Genomic DNA, 23,335 nt, shown 5'->3' with positions numbered 1-23,335 from the left:
CCGGGCCCGTTACCGCTGCCCCGGTCCCCGGCACTAAAACGCCCGGCAGTCGTGGAGCTCCTCGGCCCCGCCGATGCGGAGGCCCTGCAGCAGGGGGAAGGTGGCGGGCAGCTCCTCGGAGAAAGCCCCGTCCCCGGGGCAGCCGTGAGGGGGGGCCCCGTGGAACCACAGGTTCTCGTAGGGCTTGGGGCTGGGGCTGGGGTCGAGGAGCAGGGGCTGAGTGGAGTTGGAGCGCAGGTAGAGGCGAGGCGGGGCGTGCTGCTGGCCCTTGTACCCGTCGCCCACCACCTGCGCGTACTGGACGGTTTCCCCGCTCCCGCCGAGGCCCTGGCACGGCTCCGCTGCCGCCCGGCCGCGGCCCGGTGTGCCGGGTCCCTCCTGCCGCACGTAGGGCTGGGGCACGGCGGGGAAGGTGCCGGCGGTTTCGGCGGAGGGCTCCTTGCCCCAGGCGGACGGCTGCTTCCCCGACGCCCTTTCAAGCACTGCGACGGTAGAAATGGTCGCCAGGCCGGGCTCCCTCACGCCGGGGAGCTGCAGAGGCTCCTGGAGAAACGGCGTGCGGTCACGGCCTGTTTGCAGGGTGCAGCCCCTCCTCTGCCCTCCTCTTCCCAGCACCGCGGGAGGGAAGCTCCCTGCACCCCGGCTCCCCATCCCAGCATGGCCTCGCGCCCCGGGTGCCGTGCCCTCCGTGCCGAGCAGTGCCCGGGTGGGGAGTGGGGGGCTGTGGGGTGCAGCCATCCAGCTCTCACCTGCTGGAGCTCTGCCGGCACCCACTTGCCCAGGCTGCTGTTGGCGGGGTCGGGGACGCTGGGCCAGAACTGCTGCTTCACCCTGGCGGTCACAGGATGAGGGGACTCAGCGAGGGGCCCTGAAAACGGCGGCCTTGGGGCTGGCCTTGCTCCCGCCGAGCTCGCAGTGGGATGCTGCTGCTCTCCGCATCCGTCCCGTCCTTCCAGCAGCCGGGCTGCGGCCAGGGCCACCGCAGCCGCTGGGGATGGGGACTCCCAGGGCAGCCCAGCCACGTGCAGGGCCGGTCCAGCCCATCATGGCTCTTGGTACTCACCGCCCATTCTTCTGGAAGCAGATGAGCAGAAGTATAAGCAAGACAAAGATCAGCCCCAGGGTCAGGAAGAGGAACTGGATTTCGATGTCATCTGGAAAGCGGGCAGGGGAGAGGGTCAGAGAGGGAACCACAGTGAGACGCCTCCAGCCACGCTGTGCCGTGAGGCTGGGGCAGGACCTGGGGTCTGTGGGTCTCCTCCTGTCCCTACACCCCCCTCCAGGTGGCTGCACCCCCTCACCTAGCACCATGGTCACCAGGGTCAGGCTGGTGCCATTGGTGCTGCCGGCGGCCGTGGATGCCATGATGTGCACTTTGTACAGGGTTGATGGCTTCAGCTTGCGGATGACAAAGGAGCTGAGAGAGGGGTTCACGGTGGCACCTGGGGAAACACGGGCTGTTGGCACGGCGGGGGCTGCTCGGCAGGTGCCCCTCACCTGCACAGCCCCTTGGGTCTCTGCTGGCAGGGGGTCCCATATGGGACCTGCACACATGCCCCAGCCCTCTCTGACGAGGGCATGGAGTCTGCTGACGTCCCCACCCAACACATCGAGGTGGGATGGAGGGCAGGGCTGGCGGTGACGCCGGCAGGACTCACTGGACACTTCTGCGGTGCTGTTGGCCCAGAAGATGGTGTAGCTGGTGATAAAGCCGTTCTGCATCTCAACCGGCACTGGGTCCCAGCACAGCTCAGCGTCAGACTTGCTGATGCTCTTCAGGTAGAGCTTCGGGGCGTAGGATGGTGCTGAAACAGAGCAGGACAAGTGTCCAGGCACTGTGCAGAGCCGCTGTCTCGGGGTGGGGGACGTGCAGGGGGAATGCATTGAGTGGTAAGTCCCACTCCCGAGGTGTGGGTGTCAGGGCCTGCCCCATGCTGTGCCCCCGTGGGGCTCGGTCCAGCTGACAGCACCTTTAGAGATGAGCCAAGATCCAGCCTAGCGGGCTGAGCTCTTCTGCACAGCCCCTGAATTAGGGGTGCGTGGTGGGAAGGCTGACTCTCCTTTTTGAAAGGCAAAGGCTTGGTGGTGCAGAGCGAGCCCGCCGGGGCCCCGAGGGCAGCTGCTGGGAGCACACGTACCCTTCTGCTTGGAGTAGGCTGCGGTGTGGACGGGCACCCCTATGGTGTCTTTATAGAGGGGGTACACTGAGATGTTGTACCGCTGGAAAGGCTCAATGCCATCTGCAACAGAGAGCAGAGGGGGGGCCAGGGGTTTGGGGCTCTGGCTGCCAAGAGCCCCTGGCTGCCCTGCGCCTGCCCACAGCACCAGCCCACTTGCCCTGTGCCGTACCGCGGGAGTGGGTGCGGGGGAAGGGGGGAAGGTTTGGCCCTAGGGCAGTCAGGAGGGGTGCCAGATCCCCCACCCAGCTGACCAGGAGGGCAGGGCCCCCCCGGCAGCCCCCAGCTTACCCCGGATGAGGACTGCGGTGGTAGCCCCGTCACGCTCCATCTGCCAGCAAGCACTGCAGCGACCGGGCTCCGAGGACACCCGCTGCCACTCCAGGACGTAGGCAGCCACCGGGGTCGGCGGTGCCTCCCAGCACACCCAGAGGCTGCGCTCGCCCCTGGGCACGGCCCGGAGCCCAGCCAGGGGCTGACCTGCATGGGGACAACCAGCCGGGATGACAGGAGGGGGGAGCATCTCTGCTGCATTGCTCTGCTGTGCCCCCCAGCCTGGAGCCTGCCCTGCTCGGGAGCCCCCCAGTTGCACACCCAGGGAGGTGTCTCCCCCGCAGTGGGGCGATGGAGCGGCACCCAGTTTGAGAGCTTGTGGAGCTGCTGAGGCGGGGAGGGGGGGTTACAGAGCCCCAGGGGGGCATATGGAGGTCTCGGACCGTGGGAAGTTTGCACTGTCCTCACCTTTCCTCTCCAGGAGGATGACCTCGGTTGGTGCCGACTCGCCGGCTGCATTGTAGGCTGAGAGATAGACCCTCCTGGTCCCCGCTGGCGCGGAGAAGTTGCACTGGGTGTGGGTGGTGTTGCAGACAGTGGGGGGGTCCCTGCCCCTCTTCCTGGGGCTCAGGGTGACGCAGTACCCCAGCACTCGCCCGTTTGCCTCCCGCGGCCGTGGAGCCTGGGCGCAGGCAGGGTGTGCGGGGATGTTCGGTCCCCACAGGGATGCTCGGTCCCCAGGGCAATGCCCCAGCAGCCCCCGCACCCCCACCGCCCACCTGTACTCACCTTCCAGCGCAGCTGCACCTCCAGCCGCCCGCCTGCCCCGGCTGGCCGAGCGCTCCACCACGCGTCCAGCTTCCCCATGGGGGCTGCAACAGCAGAAGGGTGGCCAGAGAGCTGAGAGGGGTGAGTGTGGCCGTGCCACCGTGGCTGTGCTGCCTGGCCAGGCAGAGGGGACCCCCCCGGTGACTCCGCACCCACCTTTCTCGTGGGTGGTGTAGTTCCTGCCCGGGCTCCACTCGCTCCAGTAGCCCTGTGCCGAGCTCCGCCGGCACCGCATCTGGAAGCGGTACTGCGTGCCGAAGAGGAAGCCACAGTGCTGCATTTTGCCGGCCTGGCCGACGATGCCGGTGACCTGGTGGCAGCCGAAGCGAGGGCTGTGCTGGCTCCTGCCTCGAGCAGGGCAGAGCTCGGAGCGGAGGGGAGGGTCCTGGCTCCTGCTCGCTCACCCTCCCCGGTCCTGCTGCCCCGGCAGCACTCACCACAGCCCAGGCAGGGTCCTCTGGTGCCCGGTAGCGCAGCTCGCACTGCAGCTCCATGTGTGCGTTGCTCCGCGTCACCTCCCAGGCCAGGGCGACGCAGTCGGTCTGGAAGGGGATGGACTGGATGCTCTGCAGGGCTGGGGGGTCCAGCTTGGCTGGAGGAAGAGCAGGGGAAGGAGCTGGAGAGGTGCTGCGGCGGGCAGCGCGTGGGGCCACCGCCTCGCGTGCGGCTGCTGTTGTTAATGCTGCAAGCCGCAGCCGGGGTGCTGGCCTGCCCAAGATAAGGGACAGGGAGAAACCACCCCGAAACATTTAAGAGAATGGCTTGTGGCAGGGGCTGGTGTATGCCCCTGCCCAGGGCATGGGGCGATGCTTGGGAGCACGGTGCCAGCATTGCTCTGCAGCCTGGGCTCTGGGTGGTGTTAACGTCTACACAGGGAAAACAGATCCCGCAAGACCTGGGGTCTGGTACACGGCCAGGAAAGCTGCACTTTTGGGTCTGCCCTGGAGCAAGAGCCCAGCACGGCCATGGGAGGGCTCAGCTGGTTCATGGGCAGCCCTTTCCGTTGGTCCAGAGCAGGGAGGATGAGTCGCACCATCTGGGAAGGTTCCTTTTATAAATAGTTTATAGGAGCTGGATATATTATTAATAGACCTCCTGAATAAATGGGTAATCAATTGCTGGAGACAGTTGTAGAGTGCAGCAGGTCAACTGATGGCTCATAACCCACTGGCACACGCTGCTCAGTCTGTAATGCAGCTTTGGCACCTATTCATCCCAGCAAGCCATTTATCATAGGAACCTGCCCATAAAATATGACCTAAAAGCCTGACGTGCTTTAATGGCACTCTAATACCCCTCTCACTGCTGATGAGCTTCCCTGGCCCCTGACCTCCATGAGAAGTGGGCGGCTCTGGCTGTCACTCACCGACGTCCATGGGGTCGATGCAGAGATGCTCTGACTCGGTTGTGCCGAGGGCATTTGTGGCGGACACCCAGATCTCCATTTGCCGGTAGAGCTGGAGCAGCCGGCGTGGCACCGTGCAGCGGCTGCGGCCGCCTTGTGGGGTGCAGCCTGTCACCGCCTGGGCTCTGCTTCTGCGGCAGCGAGAGGAGTGGGCTCGGGGGTCCCTCCGGCAGAGGATGAGGCTTGCCATGTCGTTTGGGAGGGAGCGGGGGCAGGAGAAGTGGCCAGATGCCAGGGACCATATCACCCCCCGAGGCTTACCCAGCACACTTCAGTGCAACGCTGGTGGGGAGGTGGCTGTCGGCTCCCTGCTCCCACTGGCACGTCAGCCCGTAATTGCTGAGGTCCAGGATGCAGCTGAGGTTGAAAGGCTTTGCAGGTGGGTCTGGGAGAGAGCGGCCACGGAAAAGCCTGAGCGAAGCGCCCATCCCAGCTGCGGAGGAGCTGCAGCCCCCTCCATGCCCGGTTGCACAGAGCCCCGCTGCCACGCCACCGCTCCCCAAACCTCCCCTGCCCTGCAGCCTGCCCGCTGGGCACCGGCGCGCCGGGACGTAGCTGTGCACAGCCCCAAAACAGCCTCCATCAGCCATCGGCCCTGGCTGCTACTCCTGCCCCAGCGGCTTTGCCCGGCTCAGCCGGGGCAGACACGCGTCTCAGAGAGGAGACGTGCAAACTCTGGTGCCAGGCTGCACCTCTGTGAAGTGCACACGCGGGTGACCCACGGCGGCAGCAGACTTACAACCCGCCCTGATCTCGGCCATGCCGATGCGCTGCTTGGTCCCGTTCCACTCCACCCAGCACCACAGCTTGGCCTGCGTGCGGTTGAACTGGGGCAGGGTGAGGTTGGACACCTCCGTGCCCCCTGGGCCCCGGTGCTGGCTCCCGGCCACGGGCTCGTTGTCCAGCATCCAGGTGATCCAGACCTTCCCCTGCTCCAAGCCGCGGCACAGCTCGCTCTGGATGGTGCAGGACGCCGTGACGGCCGAACCCAGGGGCACAACGGGTGAGCCCACGGCCACCGAGGCACAGCCCAGGGTCCCTGCAGGCAGGAAAAAAACCGCATCACATCCAGGGCACGGCCGTGACGAAGCCATCTCAGCTCCTCGGCGCCCAGGCGGGACAGAGGGACGAGCACCTCTTCCCTTAGACGGGCCCCCCAGCCGCTGGAGAGGAAGAGCCGGGCGTTGGGCAAGCCTGCCGGCACATGCCAGGCCCCATCCTGCCAGCGCCCGCCGTGCCGCCGCCGCTCCTGCCCGCCCGCAGCAGTCCTGCGTGCCACGGCCCCGGCCAGTCGGGACGGGCGCTGGGTACATGGGAGCGGCGCGGGGCACACGGCTGCGGGACGGGACGGGTCCCACTCACCGCCTGGCCGGAGGAGCAGGAGCAGGGAGAGCCGCAGCAGGAAGGGTGTCCCGGCACCGCGCCTGGCCATGGTCTCCTCCGTGGCTTTGGCATCACCTGGAACGGAGAGAGCAGCTTGTCCTGGCGGGTCGGGAAGGGGCTGGGGACGAAGCGGGCTGGAGGAGCCATGGCTGCCAGCGTCACCGACGCTTCCTGGAGCAAAATGTCCTTTTGCCGTCAGATGCAGCCTCTCCCCCCGAAGCCTTTCTGCAGCGCTGACACCTCCGCCCCCGCGCTTGGCAGCCCACGCTGCTGCAGGTGCCGGCGTGGAAAAGCGCACCGGTGAGGTGATCTGGCGGGGGCCCCTCCGGCACAGCCTCCCACCGGCTCTCGGCCCCGCGCAACCCGATCCTGGGGCACAACGCCCCATGCCTGGCTGTGGGCACCGGCTGATTTTATCTCAGGTATCTTCAGCCTCTGCCGGGCAGAGATTTGCGGTTTCAGGGAGGGTTAGCGCTGGGGCTTGGGGCGGCAGAGCTGATAAGCTGAAAGAGGGAAACGAATGAACGACGGCAGTGCAGTGGGGCTGGCCAGAGCGGTGGGGTCCTGCCTGCACCCCCTCCCCTGTGTCACCCCCTCCCCTGTGTCACCCCCTTGCCTGCTCTGGGAATGGCCCCGGGAGCGGTGGCTGCCTCTGCCCCTGCCCGGCCACCGGCTTATCCTCTGCCCTGGGTTGGTCCCGGCCGTGTCCTTCGCGGTGCCAAGGAGGGGCTGCCCACCCTGTGCCCGGCTCTGGTTGCCCACGGCTCCTCTCCCCTCCCCGAGCTGCCATCCAGAGGCAGATGAGGGACTGGAGCATGGGAAATGGGGGAGCAGCCACCCCCGAGCACCCAGCACATGTGGCTCTCCCAGGCAGGGGACACGGCAGAGCAGCCTGCGCGGCCACAGACAAGGTGCTCAGCCAGACCCGGGCACTGCACAACCCATCCCTACCTCACCACCATCCCTACCTCGCCTCCATCTCTACTTCTCCTCCACGCCTGGTGCGTCCGGCCGCCGCTCACCGCCTGCTCCGAGCGCCGGCCTCCGGCTCCCGGCAGCTCGCCGTGCTCAGCCCGTTTGCTAACATGCTGCTTTCACCGTTAGTTCCTCAAAACCAGTGCCGTTAATTGCTGTGACTCTCTGAAGAAGGTGATTGCAAAACACTTCCCTGAAGGCTGTGACTGCCTCGCTCGCTGCAGGAAGGAAAGCCCAGCGGCACGCACACATCCAGCAGCGGGGAGCAGCACCCGGCCTCGCCTCCCACCCTGCCTGCTCCAGCAGACGGGACGCGGCGCAGCTGGGATGCGGCGCAGCTGGGATGCGGCACAGCCGGCTCCTTTCTGCGACTCCCCTGGGACCACAGGGCTGAGCTGGGGGACAGCGCAGGGGGACACGGGCTGGGGGACATGGGACCAGAGGGCAGGAGGCAAACCCAGCCATGGCTGCCAGCGCAGCGTGGTGCCACCTGGGTGCAGCTCGCATCCCCCAGTCCGCTCCAGTATCCTCGCCGGGCGCTCACTGTGGGGGACTGGGCTCATCCCTGTATCCTCGTCCCTCCGAGCTTCAGCCCTCTCCTGGGATGTGCACGCCAGCCTTACTCCCCCGGTCCCTGGGGACGGCACCGCTGCCCCTTGCAGCCAAGCCTGGGCTCTTTCCTAAAGCCCGGCCCTGGGGAGAGCCACCCTGCGAAACTTTGTTGGATGCACGTTGTCCACGTTCCCACCACGCAGCCCAGCTTGCCCCAGAGTGCGGGGACCCGTGAGATGCCCCAAGGGCAACCCGAGACCCGACCTTCCCACTGGGACCTCCCCAGGCCAACCATTAACTTGGGTTCTTCCAGCAGCAAATTGCCCAGGGCCCTGCCCAGCCGCCCCAGTGGGGCTCACCGCTGGGACACCGGGCAGCTCTGCCCACCCACGCCGGGCTGCCATCACAGCCCCCGCTGGGGAACCCGTGTCCTGCGGGACGGGACCCGAGCATGGGGGTAAACAGGGGATTGCGCAACCCGCGACGCATTCGCAGCCTCTGCAACGGAGGCGGCTGTTGTGCAAACAGCTGTTTACTACGGGATTTGTAGCACGCATTTCACCTCCAGCGGCGTGTTACTCAGCGCTCTCGCAATGCCATGCTGCAAACAACTGCGAGGCCAGCGCAGCCCACCCCAGCCTGGCGTCCCCGGGGAGGCAGGGGGGCCAGGGACCATTGGGAGAGCAGCCAGGGGGAGACGCACTCCCAGCATCGCCTCCCATGGAGCCGGGCTTCTGGCCGGAGCGAGATGGCCCCAGGGCTGCGGCCAGCCGCCTCGCAGCCCCGACAGACCGAGCAAAGGTTTTTTCCCCCAAAATTTCCTCTGCCCAGGGCCCCAGCCCCATGCCCAGAGCTGCTCACCAGGGCTGCGCAGGGCTGGGGCACGGGGCCGATTCCCACCGCCGCTGACCTGGGGCAGGGGAGCTGCCCTTGCAACATTTCCCCGGGGGTGTAGCAACCCCCAGTATTTTGGGACGGAAGCAAGAGGCTTGCAGGCTGTTTACCAGGAATATCCACGGGTAGCCATGGCGACGTGGGCATCTCCGTGGGAACCGGAGGGCAGGCAGAGCTGCAAGCACCCAGCTGGACACAAACAAGCGCTGTCCTCCCCGTGACCCCCCCGCTGCTGCCGATGGGGCTCCACCGCAGGGTAAGGTGCGGTGGGACCCCCCGTCCTGCTGTGCCGAGGGGACCGTGCAGCCCACCCCAGAGCACGCCTGCCCTCGGGCTCGCCTCGCCCCATGCTCCGCAAGGAAAGGATTTGTCCCCAAGGATGCTCAGAGCGTGCCGAGCTGTCGGTGCATGGCTTTCGGCATGGTGCCCGGGGCAGTGGCCCCTTTTCGAGATCAGGGATGGAGCAGACGTGCCCCCATGACGATGCTCTCGGTTCCCCTTTGGCTCTGAGTCACTCTCACAAACCCACAGATCCCATCCTTGGGATGGGACAGGGGGACAAGAGGCAGGGTGCCATCCCGGCAGAGCACCCACAGCCAGAGCCGCAGGTCCTGGCCAGCCCAGCGGAGGGGTCCCGGAGGAGCTGGGGCAGGAGGACAAGGCGGAGGGAGGCTGCCAGGGTGCAAGAGCCGGCTGGGTGACAGAGGGTCCTGTGGGATGAGGCTGTGGCAGTGCAGAGGCAGGCGGTGACACGGGGCCATGGTGCGGGACAGGCTGGGGAGCACTGTTTGGAGGGAGGGTGGGTGCTCGTGGCCCGGACAAGGCACGTTTTGGGGTGAGTGGCGGGGTAGTGGGCTCCCAGTCCATGGCGCAAGAGCCCCCCTCCCACCCGGGGCTGCCTGGCAAAGGGGAAGGTGGAAAGGGGAAGCGGCCGTGGGGCTTTTCCTGGATTGCAGTGCGTGGGAAGGGGACGGATGGCACTGGGCAGCAGCCCACCCGCATGCCCAGACCCCTCAGGCAGCTCTAGTCGCAATCCGCAGCTAGCACTGGAGGCGACAGACAGGGATGGATCCGGACCCTTCCCGTCACCGCAGCGCGGAGGCACCACTGACTCTGCCACCGCCACCCCGGGGCAGAGCAGATCCCATCACAGGGGAGGTGTGAAGCGGCTCCATTCCCCGTCGCGGCTGCCGAAGCTCCCGCCAGGCTCTGGGCGTGATGCAGGGACCCCCATGTGCCCCACTGCCGACGAGCCATCCGCTGCCGCCGTGGCCTCCTGGGTGCCGGGACAGCGGGGCCGGCAGAACCCCACCGGCCAGCACCACTCTCCCACTGCTCCCCATGGTAAGTGCTGGGGCAGTTGTCAGCTGCCTCCATTTCTCAGGCGTGTGTTATCAGCACCTCTGATTTAATCCCTGCTGGGTGGATCACTGCTATTAAGCAGAATAAAGTACATTACCAGCTTGTATCAGCTCAGCTGTCAGCAAGAACCGGCCTCCCAAAAGAGATTTTTCCCTTTCTTCTTTTCATTCCCTAAAAAAAATAAAATATTGCCAGTCATGTAAGATGCAAGATCTAAGTGCAAAGTCTGCTGTAGTCTCTAATGGATGAGGAGAGCTGTTTAATTGCAGCCCAACGTGAGTAATTCAAACAAACCACCTTGTTCAGCTGTCAGCAATGGGGAGGGAGCAGATGGCTCCTGGCCAAGCCACCCTGCAGGCAGGCAGAGGTGGTAGGGGGGAGACCCTCGGCTTGGCAGCACAGGGGTACACAAGGGGACGCGGGGAGTCCAGGCTGCCAGCCGCCCTGGGGAGGGGAACCCAGCCGGGACCCTCCCATGTCCGCAGGCTCTGATCTGGAATACCCAATGCCCGAGCACCGGGGATGCCCAGGGTGCTCGTCCCAGGGTGCTCGTCCCAGGGTGCTCGTCCCTACCACGTGCCGCTGCCACCCTGCTCCTCCCCAGCAAGGCGGCTGCAAATTGGAGAGAATTGATTACAGGGGTCTGAGAGGCTGACCTTGAACAAGGCTCCTGACACATTACTGTAATTAATGAGGCAGGAGGATTAATTTTCCATGTTGCGGGAACCTGGGGAGTCCCTAGTGGGCATGGGGAGGGGGAGGACGGGGCGAGAGGGGCAGAGAGCTGCCTGTGCTGCCTGCCATAATTCATCTCTAATCTGCAAGACACCGAAAGGATGCCAAAGGGCTGCAGCTCCAGCACGGGAGAGCAGTCCTTTGGATGGATGGGCGAGAGGGAGAGAGATCTTCCATGGGACCATGTAAAACTTGCATGTCCCTAAATTATTGGCTCTGTTGCCCAAGTGTCTGCAGCAGAGGAACCTCCCTGTGTCTGACAGCTGAGCCCCGTGCCAGCCTCTCATCCCCTGATGCTCCTGGAGATTCCCACTCCTTTTTGCCAAGATGCTCCAGAGCTCAGACACGTGGAGCATCTTCTCCCTCTGCCATTGCTGAAAAGAAATTTCCCTTTGGTGCTGCCCCTTATCAAACCAGCTGGGCAGGGGGATTTTTGCTCTCCCCCCCCATCCCACCATGACCATGGTGCCAAGCAGCACGTCTGATCCCAGCTACCAGGGATGCACGGCCGACTTCTGGCACTTCCCGGCAATCAGGCTGCAAGCACAGCGCTATTATTTTTCTGCTCTAATAAACACCCCTGACAATAATAGAGAAAATCAGCTTTTATCGGGAGAAAAAATATATCTGGAGATTATTTACTCAGAGTCAATAGTTGCAAACGGAGGCGTTAGCCCAGGCAGGCGCTGACAGCCGCTCGCTGTTGGAGTGGCTGGACCATTGCATGGAAACGGGGCAAAACCCTCCCAACAGATCCCCTGCTTGCTCCCGCTATATAAATACACCATTTCAGCTGTGCTCTGCAGGAGGACCCTCAGCATCCCCCATCCGTTTTACCCTGGAACAAGCTGCAAGGGCCAGGAGAGCTTTGGGTGCTCCAGCAACGGGGGTGGGAGCAGCTGCAGGGCTGGAGCCCGGCTTGGAGCGGGTCACCTCTCATCTGCCGAAGGCTCAGGTCTGCAAGAGCAGGAAATTCATGGTCAATTGAGTTGCAGCTAATCATAAAGGGCAATTAAATGACTGCTTCTTGAGGGCTATAAACATCACCGATTTAAATCCAGTGACACACGGAAATAGGAATCCAACCAAGCAGCCTCCAAAAGTGCTTTATTCCCCATTATTTTCATTAGCTGGCTTGTAATTTGATTTGTCTCTCTCCTGCTGCTGGCTTTTTCCACAGCCAACAGGAGCGACAAATGAAACACGCTCAAACTCACAAACCCCGACTGTGTCCACGTGGGTCAGGAGTGACACAGGTCCTCCGGCTCCTGAAAAACGGCCACGTTTGTGTCCTGTGAGAGGGGACTGAGGGGTCGGGGTGCCCAGACCGTCCCCGCTGGCGAGCCCCTGGCACCGCGGCATGCCATGCAGCCTGCCGGGACGGCTGTGCGGGGCTGAGCCCTGTGCTGCCGGAGTCACCGTGTCCAAGCGCTCTGGGCATGGGGGCAGAGCCCAAAGCTACAAACCAGGCAGGGGACCCCCCATCCCTGCTGCAGGGCAGGCCTTATCCCAGGAGCAGCATGCCAGGGACGTCACCTCTGCTGCTGTTGTCACAAGCCTGGGCTGGCTTGTTTTCTGCAAATTCCAATTAATTTTGCTAGGCTTTTCTGACAAGATGGATTAAGGTCTTTCCCCTTCAATCTACTCTGCTGTGAGCTGCAGTGGAGGGGGTCAGAGGCGATGCCGGGCTGGTCTCCCTTCAGACCTCTGTTTTTTTCTCCCTTTGGTTTGCTTCCTTCTACCTCTTTTCCCACGGGGACTCAGCAGAGGGTGCTGGCCCCAAGGACTCAGCAAGCCGGGGGCTCCACCACTGATCTGTGCACCGGGCTGCTGGATGCCTCTCCGGGCTCAGGAAGGTCAGTTCTCCAGGGACACCTCTGTGGTGCCGTGGGGGTCCCAGGGGTCATCGTGCTGCCCTGAATGCAGCAGCCGAGGCAGCTCCGGGGATGCTACAGGCACCTGCAATGGTCCTTGCGGCAAGCTGGAACCTGGGAAAAATCTCCAAGGCTCACGCTGTGCTTTCCAGCAGCTGCCAGCGCTCTGCCCAGTGGCATGCTGCCGCAGCTGGGATGGTGCTGCCGCTTCGTTTCTTTGCTTGTCAGCGGGGAGCTCAGGGCGAAGGCCCCAGGGACGGCACCAGTGTCAGCATCATCCACCTCTGGGCGCTCCTGTGCACCCTACACCATGCTGACGTCCTCCCCCCTGTTATCTGCAATTTCCTTGAAAGCTGTCAGGCTTCGCTGGGGCACCTCTGCAAATGAAGAGAGAAGAAAACAACGAGGTCTGCATTTATTCCACTAGAAATTAATCCCCCCCTTCTTATTTAAAGGTATCAGTGAATGAGGCCAAGTTGTTAAGTGACAAAAGAAAAATGATTCTTGCCTTCCAGGGTTATTAAAATCATGTTCTACAATTTTAGCAGCCACAAGGAAGCCCAGATAATGACAGATGATGATAATACATCTCCAGCTCAGCCTGGTCTATAATGATACTGCCCATATCTCTTGTATTACCACCAATTACTCAGCGTATAAGTATAATGAAAATGTACATCCATTCTGGGGAACTGCATTTGCTGCCTCTGAATCCAATTTCTCCCTCTCCCAGCTGGTGAAGGAGGTGGCTGCAGCTCACTGCTGGCTGGAGCCGCCACCATGCCCGGCTCTGCTCTTGGGCTGGGGAAGCCAACGCTGTCCCCGGGAGGGAGCAGCGCCTGCGATGGGTGCGAGGTGCCCCTCGCCCCGGCCACGTGCCGCAGCGGGGACGTGAGCGCCTGCGGCTGCACGACGGCCTGTCCGGCGGGGACACGCTCTGCGCAGATAGGACAGGCGGGACATGCTTTGAAATGCAAATTGCAGGAGGAACCTGAGAAGTTACAAAGCAACGGGAATCCGAGAAGGCAGCTACATCTAACTCAGCTGGGGCTGGGACAGCCCTTGACCAGCTCCCAGCAGCTTTCTCCGCTGCCAAAAACCAGTTTGGAAGTCCCCATCCAAGTGCTGAGCCAGCATCGTCCCGCTCAGCCGGCAGCAGCCATGGGGCCCCAGCCTGGAGGCAGAGTGGCCATCAAACCCCCAGTGTCACCTTTGGACTGCCAGAGGTGGCAGGGACACCCCCCCCCCCCCCCACCCATGGCCGTGTGTTGGGGAAAATGCACCCTCGAGCTTTTACACCATCATACCTGGACAGGCAGGTGTGCTCCCCGCTCCGTGCCGGCGGGCTGTACACGGGGGGTGGCTGCATCCCACAGCAGCACTTAATCCTGTTAAAGCGGAGTGGAAATTGCTTGGATAAAGGTGGCCATCTGATCACACAGCAGATCCACTCCTGCTGCAGCACCTGGAAGCTCAGAGCAGGCACTCTCTGTGTAAGATTAATATAGATATATATTTCATCTGGATTCTATTATCTTTCACTTTATTCAGGTCAAAAAGCAGGAGATGACATCTTTTAAGATGAAAACATAATCTTTTGGAAAATTGAAAATAGAGATCATTGTTTGGGTAGAAGTACATGCGTGCGCTCACTGCCGGTGCCTCCAGCCTGATGTGCTGCAGCTCCGCAGACCCTCAGCCCACGTGTGGGGATGGCTGCACGTGGGTCCCTGGAGTAAAGAAGCACCTCGTGCCGACAGAGAGGAGCTGGTGTCGGAAAAGCTCCCGAAAGTCTTCGTGTGCGTGCACACCACGTGTACACAGCTGGCACTGAGCAGCCTTGGCAGAGACCGGCGGGGAGCCCAGCCTGCCCTTCCTGACACCCCCCTTGGTGAGCACCGAACGCACCCCCAAGAAGAAAAACCCCACCACGACGGGGCCAGGTCTCCCCTGTAAATGTTTTTCCTTGGAGCAGAGCTCCAAAGCCTGTCAGCTCTTTAAAACAGGTCTCCAGGTAGCAGAACTTGCCTCGCTATTTCTTAAATTAAATGCCTTTATTTTTTCATAACTTTGTGTAATATATACATGTATGTTTAATACGTAATTAATGGCCCCTCCATGGAGCTACTCTATTGCAGGATGCCCATTACCTTCTCCGAACAGATTGCATTTCGTAGCACAATTTTAAATGAGTTATTGAAGAACATAGGTGCATCTATTAATTATTTCATAAATATTAATGAGCCCTTAATGGCTGGAATCCTGGAATAACATGTTCCCAGGGAGTTAATTTTTAAAAAGGTTGTTAACTACACTGACCGGCGGGCTGGTGGGAGCCGACACGACTGCACGCTGCGGCAGGGGGCTGATGGCAATTAGGAGCAACGCCAGTGCTTGCCGGGGAGCACGTGCCGAGCCGGGCCAGGGCTCGCTGCCGCGCTCGGATCCCTCGGCAAACTCCCTGCCTGCACGGGAACCGCGCGATGCCTGCCAGCCGCCCTGCGGCGTGAGCGGGGCAGGATGGGGGTGAGGGTGCCTGCAGCAGCTGCCGGGTCTGCGCAATTAGCGGGTGAGCTTCTCTCAAATGAAGCGGCCATCTCTGTCTCCCGGCATTGCCGGGGCGAATCCTGCCGTCGCCCGTGTTACGCCAAGGAGAGCGGGCAGCGGGGAATACAGAGCAAGATCAATACCCGCACCCGAGCTCGTGGGGAGCTCGTTGAGACCCCCCCCGCTGGGAGCTGCGTGTGCATGTGTCTGGAAATCAATGCGCTGCATCGTGCGTGAGTTACCAGCCAAAATAAATCACCAGCACAGGGCACTGACCTGGAGGGAGCCTGGCACAGAGGGAGGGACGCGCAGGGAAAACCCTGAAACAAACCGTTATGTCGTCCTCTTGCAAGTCAGACCTAAACCGAGGATGGAGCTGGGATCACCTGGGACATGGGCGATGCTTTGTGTGGGTTGCATCTTCCATGAGCGCAAAGCAAGGGCCAGGCTTCCTCACGCAAGCAGGTCAGCACCTTTCAGCCAGCCCAGCACAAGGGCAGCGCCTTCACAGCTCCGTAAATCACCCTGCGCCCGTTCTCACTCGTTAACCAACCCCACTGCAGCAGCGAGCAGAGTTATGGAATAATTATCTCGCATTAGCAGCACTCCCAGCAGCTGGTAATGCTGGCAGTATATCTGCCGTCTCCCTGGGGCGTATTTAGTCTGCGCTTTCCTTTCATGGAGATATACGGAGATGCTGCTATTAAGTCCGGGAGAAGTTATGGCCTTGAACCGTGCACAGCTGAACGACGTGCAATGGGGGCAAACTGCTGCGCCAGGGTCAGGCCTCAGAGAGGGACATCGGGGCTGCACTTACAGGGCCGGGCGTGGAGAGAGGGATCCCAAACTGCGGATTTATGAACGCCTTCAGAAATGCAAAGCCCAGCCCGTGCTGCCGGGGAGCAGCAGCAGCAGCAGCAGCAGTGAGGAGAGGTGCCGTGCAGGGAGCATCCTGCACCCGCTGCCGCTTTGCCTCGGGCTGCAGAGCAAGCGTCCCACCGCGAGGGTGCAGGGATGGGGGGGCCCACGCGGGGTGGGACCCCTCGGCAGTGAGGGGTCACCCCAGACCAGGCTGCCAAAGGGGCTGGCGTTCAGGGGGTGGGGAAGTGGTGATGTCTTTGGAAAGCTGGGACGACACTGATTTATTGGGGCAATTAAAGCTCTTTCCGGCCTCTCCCTAGCAGCATTTTGGCATTTGATTCTTCATGAGTTACAGCACCTTCTTCCCTGGGAGAAATTTATAGCTATGAATTTTGCAAATCCCAGCAGAGCATAATTATCTTCTTACATAAAGCAGGAGGCCTGAATCACAGCTCCCATCTGCAGGAGAGGTGCGTGGTGGCTTCAGCTCCAGGCAGGGGGTTTCCAGCCAGGGAGGCCCGCTGAATTCCCCAGGGCTTTCGGAAGTGAGAAACGCATGGGGTTTGGCATGTTTTCATTCCACCCTGCAAATTGTCTTTTGCTGTGGGAAGACCTGGACAGAGCAGGAGTCCCCCGTGGAGCATCGCTCCGGGCAGCCCTGGGGTGCAGGTCTGGCAGCATCCCTGCCCGCTGCGAGCCCCGAGGCTGGAGCCAGGGATGCTCCTGCACCATCCTGCATCTGCTCCTGTGTCCTGTAGCTGAGGCTGCTTCACCTCCGACCGGCGTTTTATCACCGCGATCAGGCAGTAACAGCCTTGGCCCGGCAGCACACCCCAGCAGCAGCTCCGGCATGAATATTGATGGGGCAGCTGGATGCGGGGGGAAGACACAAGCTAATTTAATCAGGGTGACAGGAGCGGGGCTCCCCGGAGGCACTGCGCTGCCGTTTCCTGACATTAATGTTACTGTGTGTCACAAGGCATTTTTTAATGTAGCTTGCCAGTAAAATAATCAGCCTTCTCTGGGGGTAAAGAGGAGTTTGTTTCTCATCTATTATGATACAGATGTCGCTCCTCAACTGTCATTAGCACAAAAGAGGAAAGCCGGGGCAACACGTCTGGTATTTTTAGAAGTATGACATGGATGAGAAACATATTCTTGCTTTTCAAAGGCAATAAACAACCTCTGTCATGCAACATCCCTCGGGGAACATGGGGCTGGTGGGTGCTGCGGAGCCCACCCAGCCCCACGGGGTGCACCGGCCTCCGTCCCTGGCTCTTCCCTGGGCGAGCTGGGGCTGATCCCTGGCCTGACAGCTCTGTGCTGGGAGAGGAGTAGTATTTGGGGAGGTCTGAGGGGTCCTGGGGCCAGGGCTGAGGCAGGACCATCGCTGCCCCAGGGACGCCTGTGGCCCCAGAGGTGTTGGTCAGTGGGTCAGAGCCCTGCGTGCCCCCCGGCACCACCGAGCCTGGACAACAGGCAGCTTTAATTACGATGCCCCTCCTCAACAAGTGCAGTAATTAGAGTTAGCGGATTGGTTTGCGTTAATAAGATTAAGATATCTCGACAGCCCGGTGGGAGCCGATTCGCAGCAGCGGGAGCTGGGTCCTTGTCCAAGCCCCTCACCCTGAGGACCACTGTAGACATCCTCACCTGTATGTGATATGGGTGAGAGGGTCAGCACTCGGGATGAAGGGGGCTGGCGGGCAGCAGTGCCTGCTGGTGGGCTGAGGACAAGCAGCTCAGGAGGAGCGTGTGCTCGAGGCACCCAAAGGACAATGTGTTAACGAAGGACAAGATGTCGTGTTTTAGCCCTGTCCCCTGCCCTGCGTGCCGAGAGTGGGTCCTGGGCTCATCCCCTGCGAAAAGCACACTGCTGGTACTGGGAAAGGTGCAGGGACAAACAGCTCCTCGCTCGGCGCTGCTGAGTGACACCCCGGCAGATAAACGTAACCGTGAAACACAGTCTGAGCTGCCACGGCTGCGCCAGCGAGCAGGGGGGGACACTGGGGAAGTTCTCTGGGGACACCCAGCCACGCAGGGCTAGTCCCCACCGCCCCCCAGCCAGGACGTGGGGACAAGGCTCCGGGTCTGGAGGTCCCTGTGCCCAGGACCCCCATTTCACACCCCCATTTCACTCCCCAAGGAGCTGGGTAACCTGTGGGAGGGCTCGGCCGGAGCCCTGGCAGGGACGTCTTGGACCAAAGTGGACCCGGCTCCTGGCAGCATCTCGGGGTACTGGGACCCACCTGCCAGTGCCAGGGGCTGATATGTGCCGGGGCAGTGGGCTGGGGGGGCAGTCCAAAGCACCCCCAGATTTAGTGAGTTTTGAAGCTGTCTGCCTGTTCGGCTCCTGACCGGAGATCTGAGGCAGTTTATCAATTTATTTAGCGAGCTTGGCAGCTCACCTTCAAAGCCTCTTGACTCCACAGTGAGCAGCCCTGCTCAATTCTGCTCATGCATCTTTAATCTCTAGTGAAAAATGAGTTGGTTTTTTTTTTTCTTTTCACTGTTTGGTTTCAGAGACTGAGATAACAAAATCAAATCTCCTCCTCAAGCAGACACAGAGGGGCAGCTGCAGCTCTTCACGGCCAAAGGCAGCCGTATCACCCGCCGGGCTCCGCGGCAGCACCGCACCGTGCCCAGCCGGCACGAGGAGCACACAGAGCGATCGAAGCTGAGGGAGCGGGAGCTGACCTGTACCCTGTGCAGGAGCGGTGATGATCTTCCCCATCTCGGTCATTTAGGCATCAAGTGCTACGAGGAGCCAGACAAGCACTTGAAGAGCATTAAATCCACTGACCACTCAAAATGCAACTTCATCTTCTGCTCTAATGGGGTCTGAACGAGGAACTGGGGGACAGCAGGGAAAGCACCACCGCTTGGGTAGGAGCACAAGGATGCGCTGTTTTGTTTTGGTTTTATTTTATTATCATTTTTTCCAACAGGAAAAAATTGCTATGGCAACTTCTGCAACAGCCGAGCTCCTGGGAGACTGGCTGCAAGTGAAACTTGCCACTCATCATCTGACAATGTTAATCTGCCGGATTTACATAGTAATTAATGTCAAGAGGCAATCTACAATTTGAGCAATCAGAGTTTCTGTGCATGAAGTCAGACTCCACAGACAGCAATTTATAACTGTGTATAAGAAAGGCATTTAACCCCTTGTGGGTTTTCCCCAGGGAGCAGAAGGGCCCGATGCCTGGCCCGCCCACACCCCGACACCGATCCGGTGCACGGAAAATCCTTGAATCTCCCCAAGCATCGGCACCGCTGCTGCTGCCCCCGGCCCAGCACCCCCGGCTGAACTCAGGGCTTTCACAGCAGCACCAACCGCAGCTCCCACCACCTGCACAGCCTTCAGCTCCCAAATTCCTGCTAATTCGTCTTTGCCCCTGAACTTCATCAGCTGTTCCCTGAGCAGAAGACTCCTGCTCCGGTCTGGCCTTTGCCGCCTAAGAGACATTGTGCATTTTTTCCCCGATGTAATCAACTCCACAAATTGCAGGATCCCTTTCTAATGAGGCTGCCATTAGCTCCCCCTCTGCCGCTGGGGGATTCATCCTGCTTCCCGCAGAAGCACCAGAATCATCCCCCAGCTTTTGAGCTGAGAAGGAGCTGCTCCAGCCCCACGGCAGCCCCTGCTCTTGCTGCCCCCACCTTGCCCCCCCAACCCTGCTCCAGCCATTCCCATCCCTGATTCCAGGCTCACTGGGAAAGCCACAGTCAGAGCCAGGCAGTTCAGGGGGAGGTGGTTTTGGGAAGGGGCAGTGGGAGACCTGGAATCTGGCCCTAGAAGAGAGAATGGGGGGGATCAAGGGGGGACAGGGCAGTTTTCCGTCCCACCATTCCAGTGCCGAGGGGCTGCTCCCGTCCTCTGCTGCACGCAGGGACAGGGTTCAGTGTCTGCCTCCCAGGAAACCCTGCAAATCCCTGCATTAAGCTGTTCCTGCAATCTCCTCTGTAAAGAATAAAGCTCAGCTGAATCCCAGCATCCTTTCTTCCTCCATCCTTTTGGCTGGAGCCAAAAACTTCAGAGGAGGAAAAAAAAAAAAAAATCTAATTGATTTCTTCCGTATTAACAAGTCAATCACTAGGGTGGTTTTTTTTTAATGACTCATAAGCAAGCTTGACATGTCTGTTAATTAAATAGCCATCCTAGCTCTAATCCGCTGAAAGTTAATCATTTGGGGAATTAAAAGGTGTCAGTGCTGAATACCTCATTATTATAAGTGCCTGCCTGCCCTTCCTAGCAGGAGGAGCTGGGGCACTGCTGGGAGCCGAGCTCGGGGCAAGAAGGGGCCGAGGCGAGGAGTGAGCTCTCAGCAGGTCCGAGCCCCGCGCACCCCAAGCTCCGCTCACCTGCCCCGGACCACTCGCACAGTGTTCGGTCCCACCAAGCAAGCCCAGCTCCTCCTCAGCACCGACACCCCACCGCGGCTGCTGCAGCCTTCCCGGGGTGACGGGGTGACCCTCCTGCCGAGGGCTGAAGCAGGTGGAACGGGACAAATTCAGGGGTAACAAACTGGTCGTCTTTTTTTTTCCCCTGGGAACGAGCTTGGTGCCTCTGCTCAGGCTCTTTTGAGCATCATCTAACTTAATATTGATGAAGCCACTACAATTTAATTTATTGGCTCAGCGCACACACCCCATGACGAGCCATGTGCATGGAGCTGATAGCCGAGCAATGGGACGTGGCGGCCATCTCAGCCGCGCGCCCTCGCCGGGGAGCAGAGCTGCTGCTCCAGCGCTGCCGTGTGGCAGAGCACTTATCCTGTGTTATCATCCACATAACACAATTAGTGCAGCGTTAGCAGGGCACTAATGGTGTCAGGGCACACGTGTGCTTATGAAGCAGCCGCCGTCACCTAGCGAGACCTGCCCGCGGTGCCACCAGCAGGGATGGCAGCAGTTTGCCAAGGCACGCAGGGGACAAGTCACACCAGCATCTGGGCTCAGCAGCCCCCCCTGCTCCCTCTGATCTGCTTTTTGGGGACGGTGGGGACCTACCCCGGGAAGAAGCCTTCTCCCCTAGGTCCGAGTGCTGCAGGACACCCTTGGAGAGGGCTGGCTGCCCCCAGGACCAGGTGTGGGGCTGGCACAGCCGCTCCATCACCACCCGCAGCCTGGGCTGGCTGGTGGCACAGGGTGCAGACCGAGCCCCTGCAGCCAGGTCCTTTCCAGCTACACTGGAGAAGCTACAGGGAAAAAAAAAAATGTGGAAAGCAAATAAAGAAAAACCACTCTGTCTTCTGGAAATTGTCTTGTCTTGGGTCAAGACCCTTAGGTTTAAAAAAAACATTCTGCAGGGTGTCAGTGGGCCACAGACTGTGCTGGTCATGCAGCAAGAGGGTCAGGGAATTTACAAGCCAACTAGAGGCTCCTGTGTATTAAATCTTTATTACATATTCCTCAAAGACAATTTTCCTGCCCCCAAAACATCCCGACCCAGCCCTATTGCTCCCTCACCTTCCCAGCTTCTCACCCAACAGCAGATACTGATTTCTTGCATTTCCTGCTTTTCTCACCATTTCCTTAAGCTAAATAACAAGAAGGCAAATAGGATAATTCTGGTGGTGAATGAAGGATGCAGTTTTGTGTTGCTGTGTGCACTGTATTAATCATTTAGTGACATGCTGGCTACTGGCCTGATGAGAGATAACAAGAGGTAATTAGTTACAAAAATTAGGAGGTGGGCAGATTGCCAATTGTTTACAGGTGCCATGGTGATGGAGGCAACCAGGAGAATTTCCTTTTCCCAGGTATCAAAGCTTGTTTTAAAACATCTGATTCAATTACAGACCAAAGGCTGAGCTCTGAGCTGCAGCAGGAGACAGACCAAATGTCCCCGGGGTCCCTGCCCTGGCTGCAGCGGGAGCATTGGAGCACGGATGGGACCTGTCCCCTCCAGGGAATGTGCCCTGACCCCGCTCAGCCCCGCAGGTTGCTGGAGCTGCTGCTCAGTGCCCGGCCAGTCCAGGTTAGCCGGCCTGGGCAGGGCATCCCCAGACATACCAGCGAGGATCACCCACACACAATGGTCCCACTCCCTGCGACAGCTCCTCCGGCCAAGTTTCCAGATGGACGTTTCTAGCTGGGCTGCCCACAGCTCCTCCATCAGATCAGAGGAGCTCTGGGACATCAGCTGCCAGGGACAACTCCTTCCAAACCCGCTCCCATCTCTAGGAAACGCCGCGGTCAGGTCCCAGCTGCCGGGGCTGGGGTGCGCAGGGGGGAAGAGGCTCTGGGCAAAGCGAGGGTCTCCCACAGCACCACAGGCAAAGTCCTCGTCCCTGCCGAGAGCCAGGAGCCTCGGGACAGCCCTGCTGCCTCTGCCGCTCAGGAGGGGTGTTATCACCCCCGGGAAGCGTGTCCTCCCCACATCTCCATGCCCAGCACATGGCACTCACCTGGCACTGCAGCCTCCCCGTGGCCAGGGCAGGAGAAAGAGAGACAGCAACAAGCAACTCAGGAGAAACCTTGTGCCTCTTAGTGGCAGAATTTAAAGGGTTTTCCTCCCACCCATTCGGGTATTTCACCGGTGACAGCTGCAGCACCATGCACATTGACGAGTGAGTGGTTGCTAGAAGTGAGCATCCTGCTGCAGGGTGCTCCCTGCCCAGGTTCCCCAATAAAGTCCTGTTTCTTGTCACACTGACACGTACGTGGCAGGTTGCCCCGGGCATCCGTTGCAAACTGGTGGGCAGAGGGCAAGGAAAGCTGCAAATCTCACGAAGCTTGGTTTTGCTCCTCTGAGGCACAGTCATGGGAGCGCGGCGGCCACCCGGGCTCCCTGGGCTGCAGCCGATGGAGTGAAGCCTGTTTGATCGCAGCAGCACGGGGCGGCTGCGATGCCCCACGGCGACGGTGTGCAACCGCAGCGGGAACGCTGTGTTTTGGCTGAACCAGTAACCACACATGCCCGGCCAAGTGCACGCAGGCACATGCAACACGCGTGGTGTCACCCCGCCGGCAGCGCAGTCAAGAAACGTCCCCTCCTCTTAACGTGCTCTGGAACAACAGCCACAGGGAGCACTTGATATTTTTCCCTCGTAGATACAACCGATGTGGGCAGAAAATATCAGCTGCCACTTGGAGAGGGGTGCGGAGGCCAACTCCATTAAAGCTGCTGGAATTGGTACATTTGACACAACACCGGCTATAACTTAAAGCCAGAGTATGAATAATAGAGCTCTGCACTCAGACCCACAAGTGAAATATATCTGATTGTTATATCGCCTTCTGCACGGAAACACAATCCAGAACCAATTCCCTGCGTGTCTGGCGAGCGGACAGACGCCTGGCCAGGCTGCAGCCTTCGCTCCCCTCCTCTGCTCAAACAGCCCGGCCGGGCAGCTCCTACCCCTGGATAAACAGCCACCAGGTCCCATCACCGAGGTGTTGAGCCTCGGACCGATTGCCGTGTCCTAAGCCAACTTGCACCTCATTAAAAATAACAGCAGTGC

General features: G+C 60.5%; 1 protein-coding gene across 2 annotated transcripts; it reads right to left on the bottom strand.

The window, feature by feature from the left end:
* Nucleotides 1-6: 6 nt before the first annotated feature.
* CSF3R (colony stimulating factor 3 receptor (granulocyte)) lies at nucleotides 7-7,175 on the bottom strand. 2 transcript variants are annotated; one of them, XM_010575962.1, is made up of 17 exons: nucleotides 7,035-7,175; nucleotides 6,229-6,569; nucleotides 6,046-6,141; nucleotides 5,423-5,722; nucleotides 4,945-5,068; nucleotides 4,645-4,814; nucleotides 3,716-3,870; nucleotides 3,435-3,588; nucleotides 3,240-3,322; nucleotides 2,919-3,132; nucleotides 2,469-2,657; nucleotides 2,139-2,240; nucleotides 1,659-1,805; nucleotides 1,302-1,442; nucleotides 1,064-1,154; nucleotides 750-831; nucleotides 7-543 (listed from the first exon to the last, which is right to left on the bottom strand). In XM_010575962.1, exons 2-17 carry the CDS (start codon nucleotides 6,452-6,454, stop codon nucleotides 34-36), a joined length of 2,784 nt encoding a protein of 927 aa, XP_010574264.1. In that variant the 5' UTR covers nucleotides 6,455-6,569; nucleotides 7,035-7,175; the 3' UTR covers nucleotides 7-33. The 2 variants fall into 2 exon arrangements, with proteins under 2 accessions (XP_010574264.1, XP_010574265.1); XM_010575963.1 differs by lacking the exon at nucleotides 6,229-6,569.
* Between the last annotated feature and the right edge of the window lie 16,160 nt (nucleotides 7,176-23,335).

The sequence above is a fragment of the Haliaeetus leucocephalus genome, unplaced genomic scaffold, assembly GCF_000737465.1.
Source record: "Haliaeetus leucocephalus isolate CR32 unplaced genomic scaffold, Haliaeetus_leucocephalus-4.0 Scaffold517, whole genome shotgun sequence".
Lineage (NCBI taxonomy): Eukaryota > Metazoa > Chordata > Aves > Accipitriformes > Accipitridae > Haliaeetus > Haliaeetus leucocephalus.
The sequence above is the reverse complement of the archived record's forward strand: the minus strand, read 5'-3'. Positions and strand labels throughout refer to the sequence as shown.

Bases quoted from the DNA above. Each gene is read 5' to 3' on its own strand.
- CSF3R (XM_010575962.1), bottom strand. From the start codon at position 6,454: ATGGGGCGTTGTGCCCCAGGATCGGGTTGCGCGGGGCCGAGAGCCGGT. The intron at 3,871-4,644 runs GTGAGTGACAGC...CTCTTCCTCCAG, and splicing joins CATCGACCCCATGGACGTCG to CCAAGCTGGACCCCCCAGCC. The intron at 1,806-2,138 runs GTACGTGTGCTC...GCTCTGTTTCAG, and splicing joins AGCCTACTCCAAGCAGAAGG to CACCATCCTACGCCCCGAAG.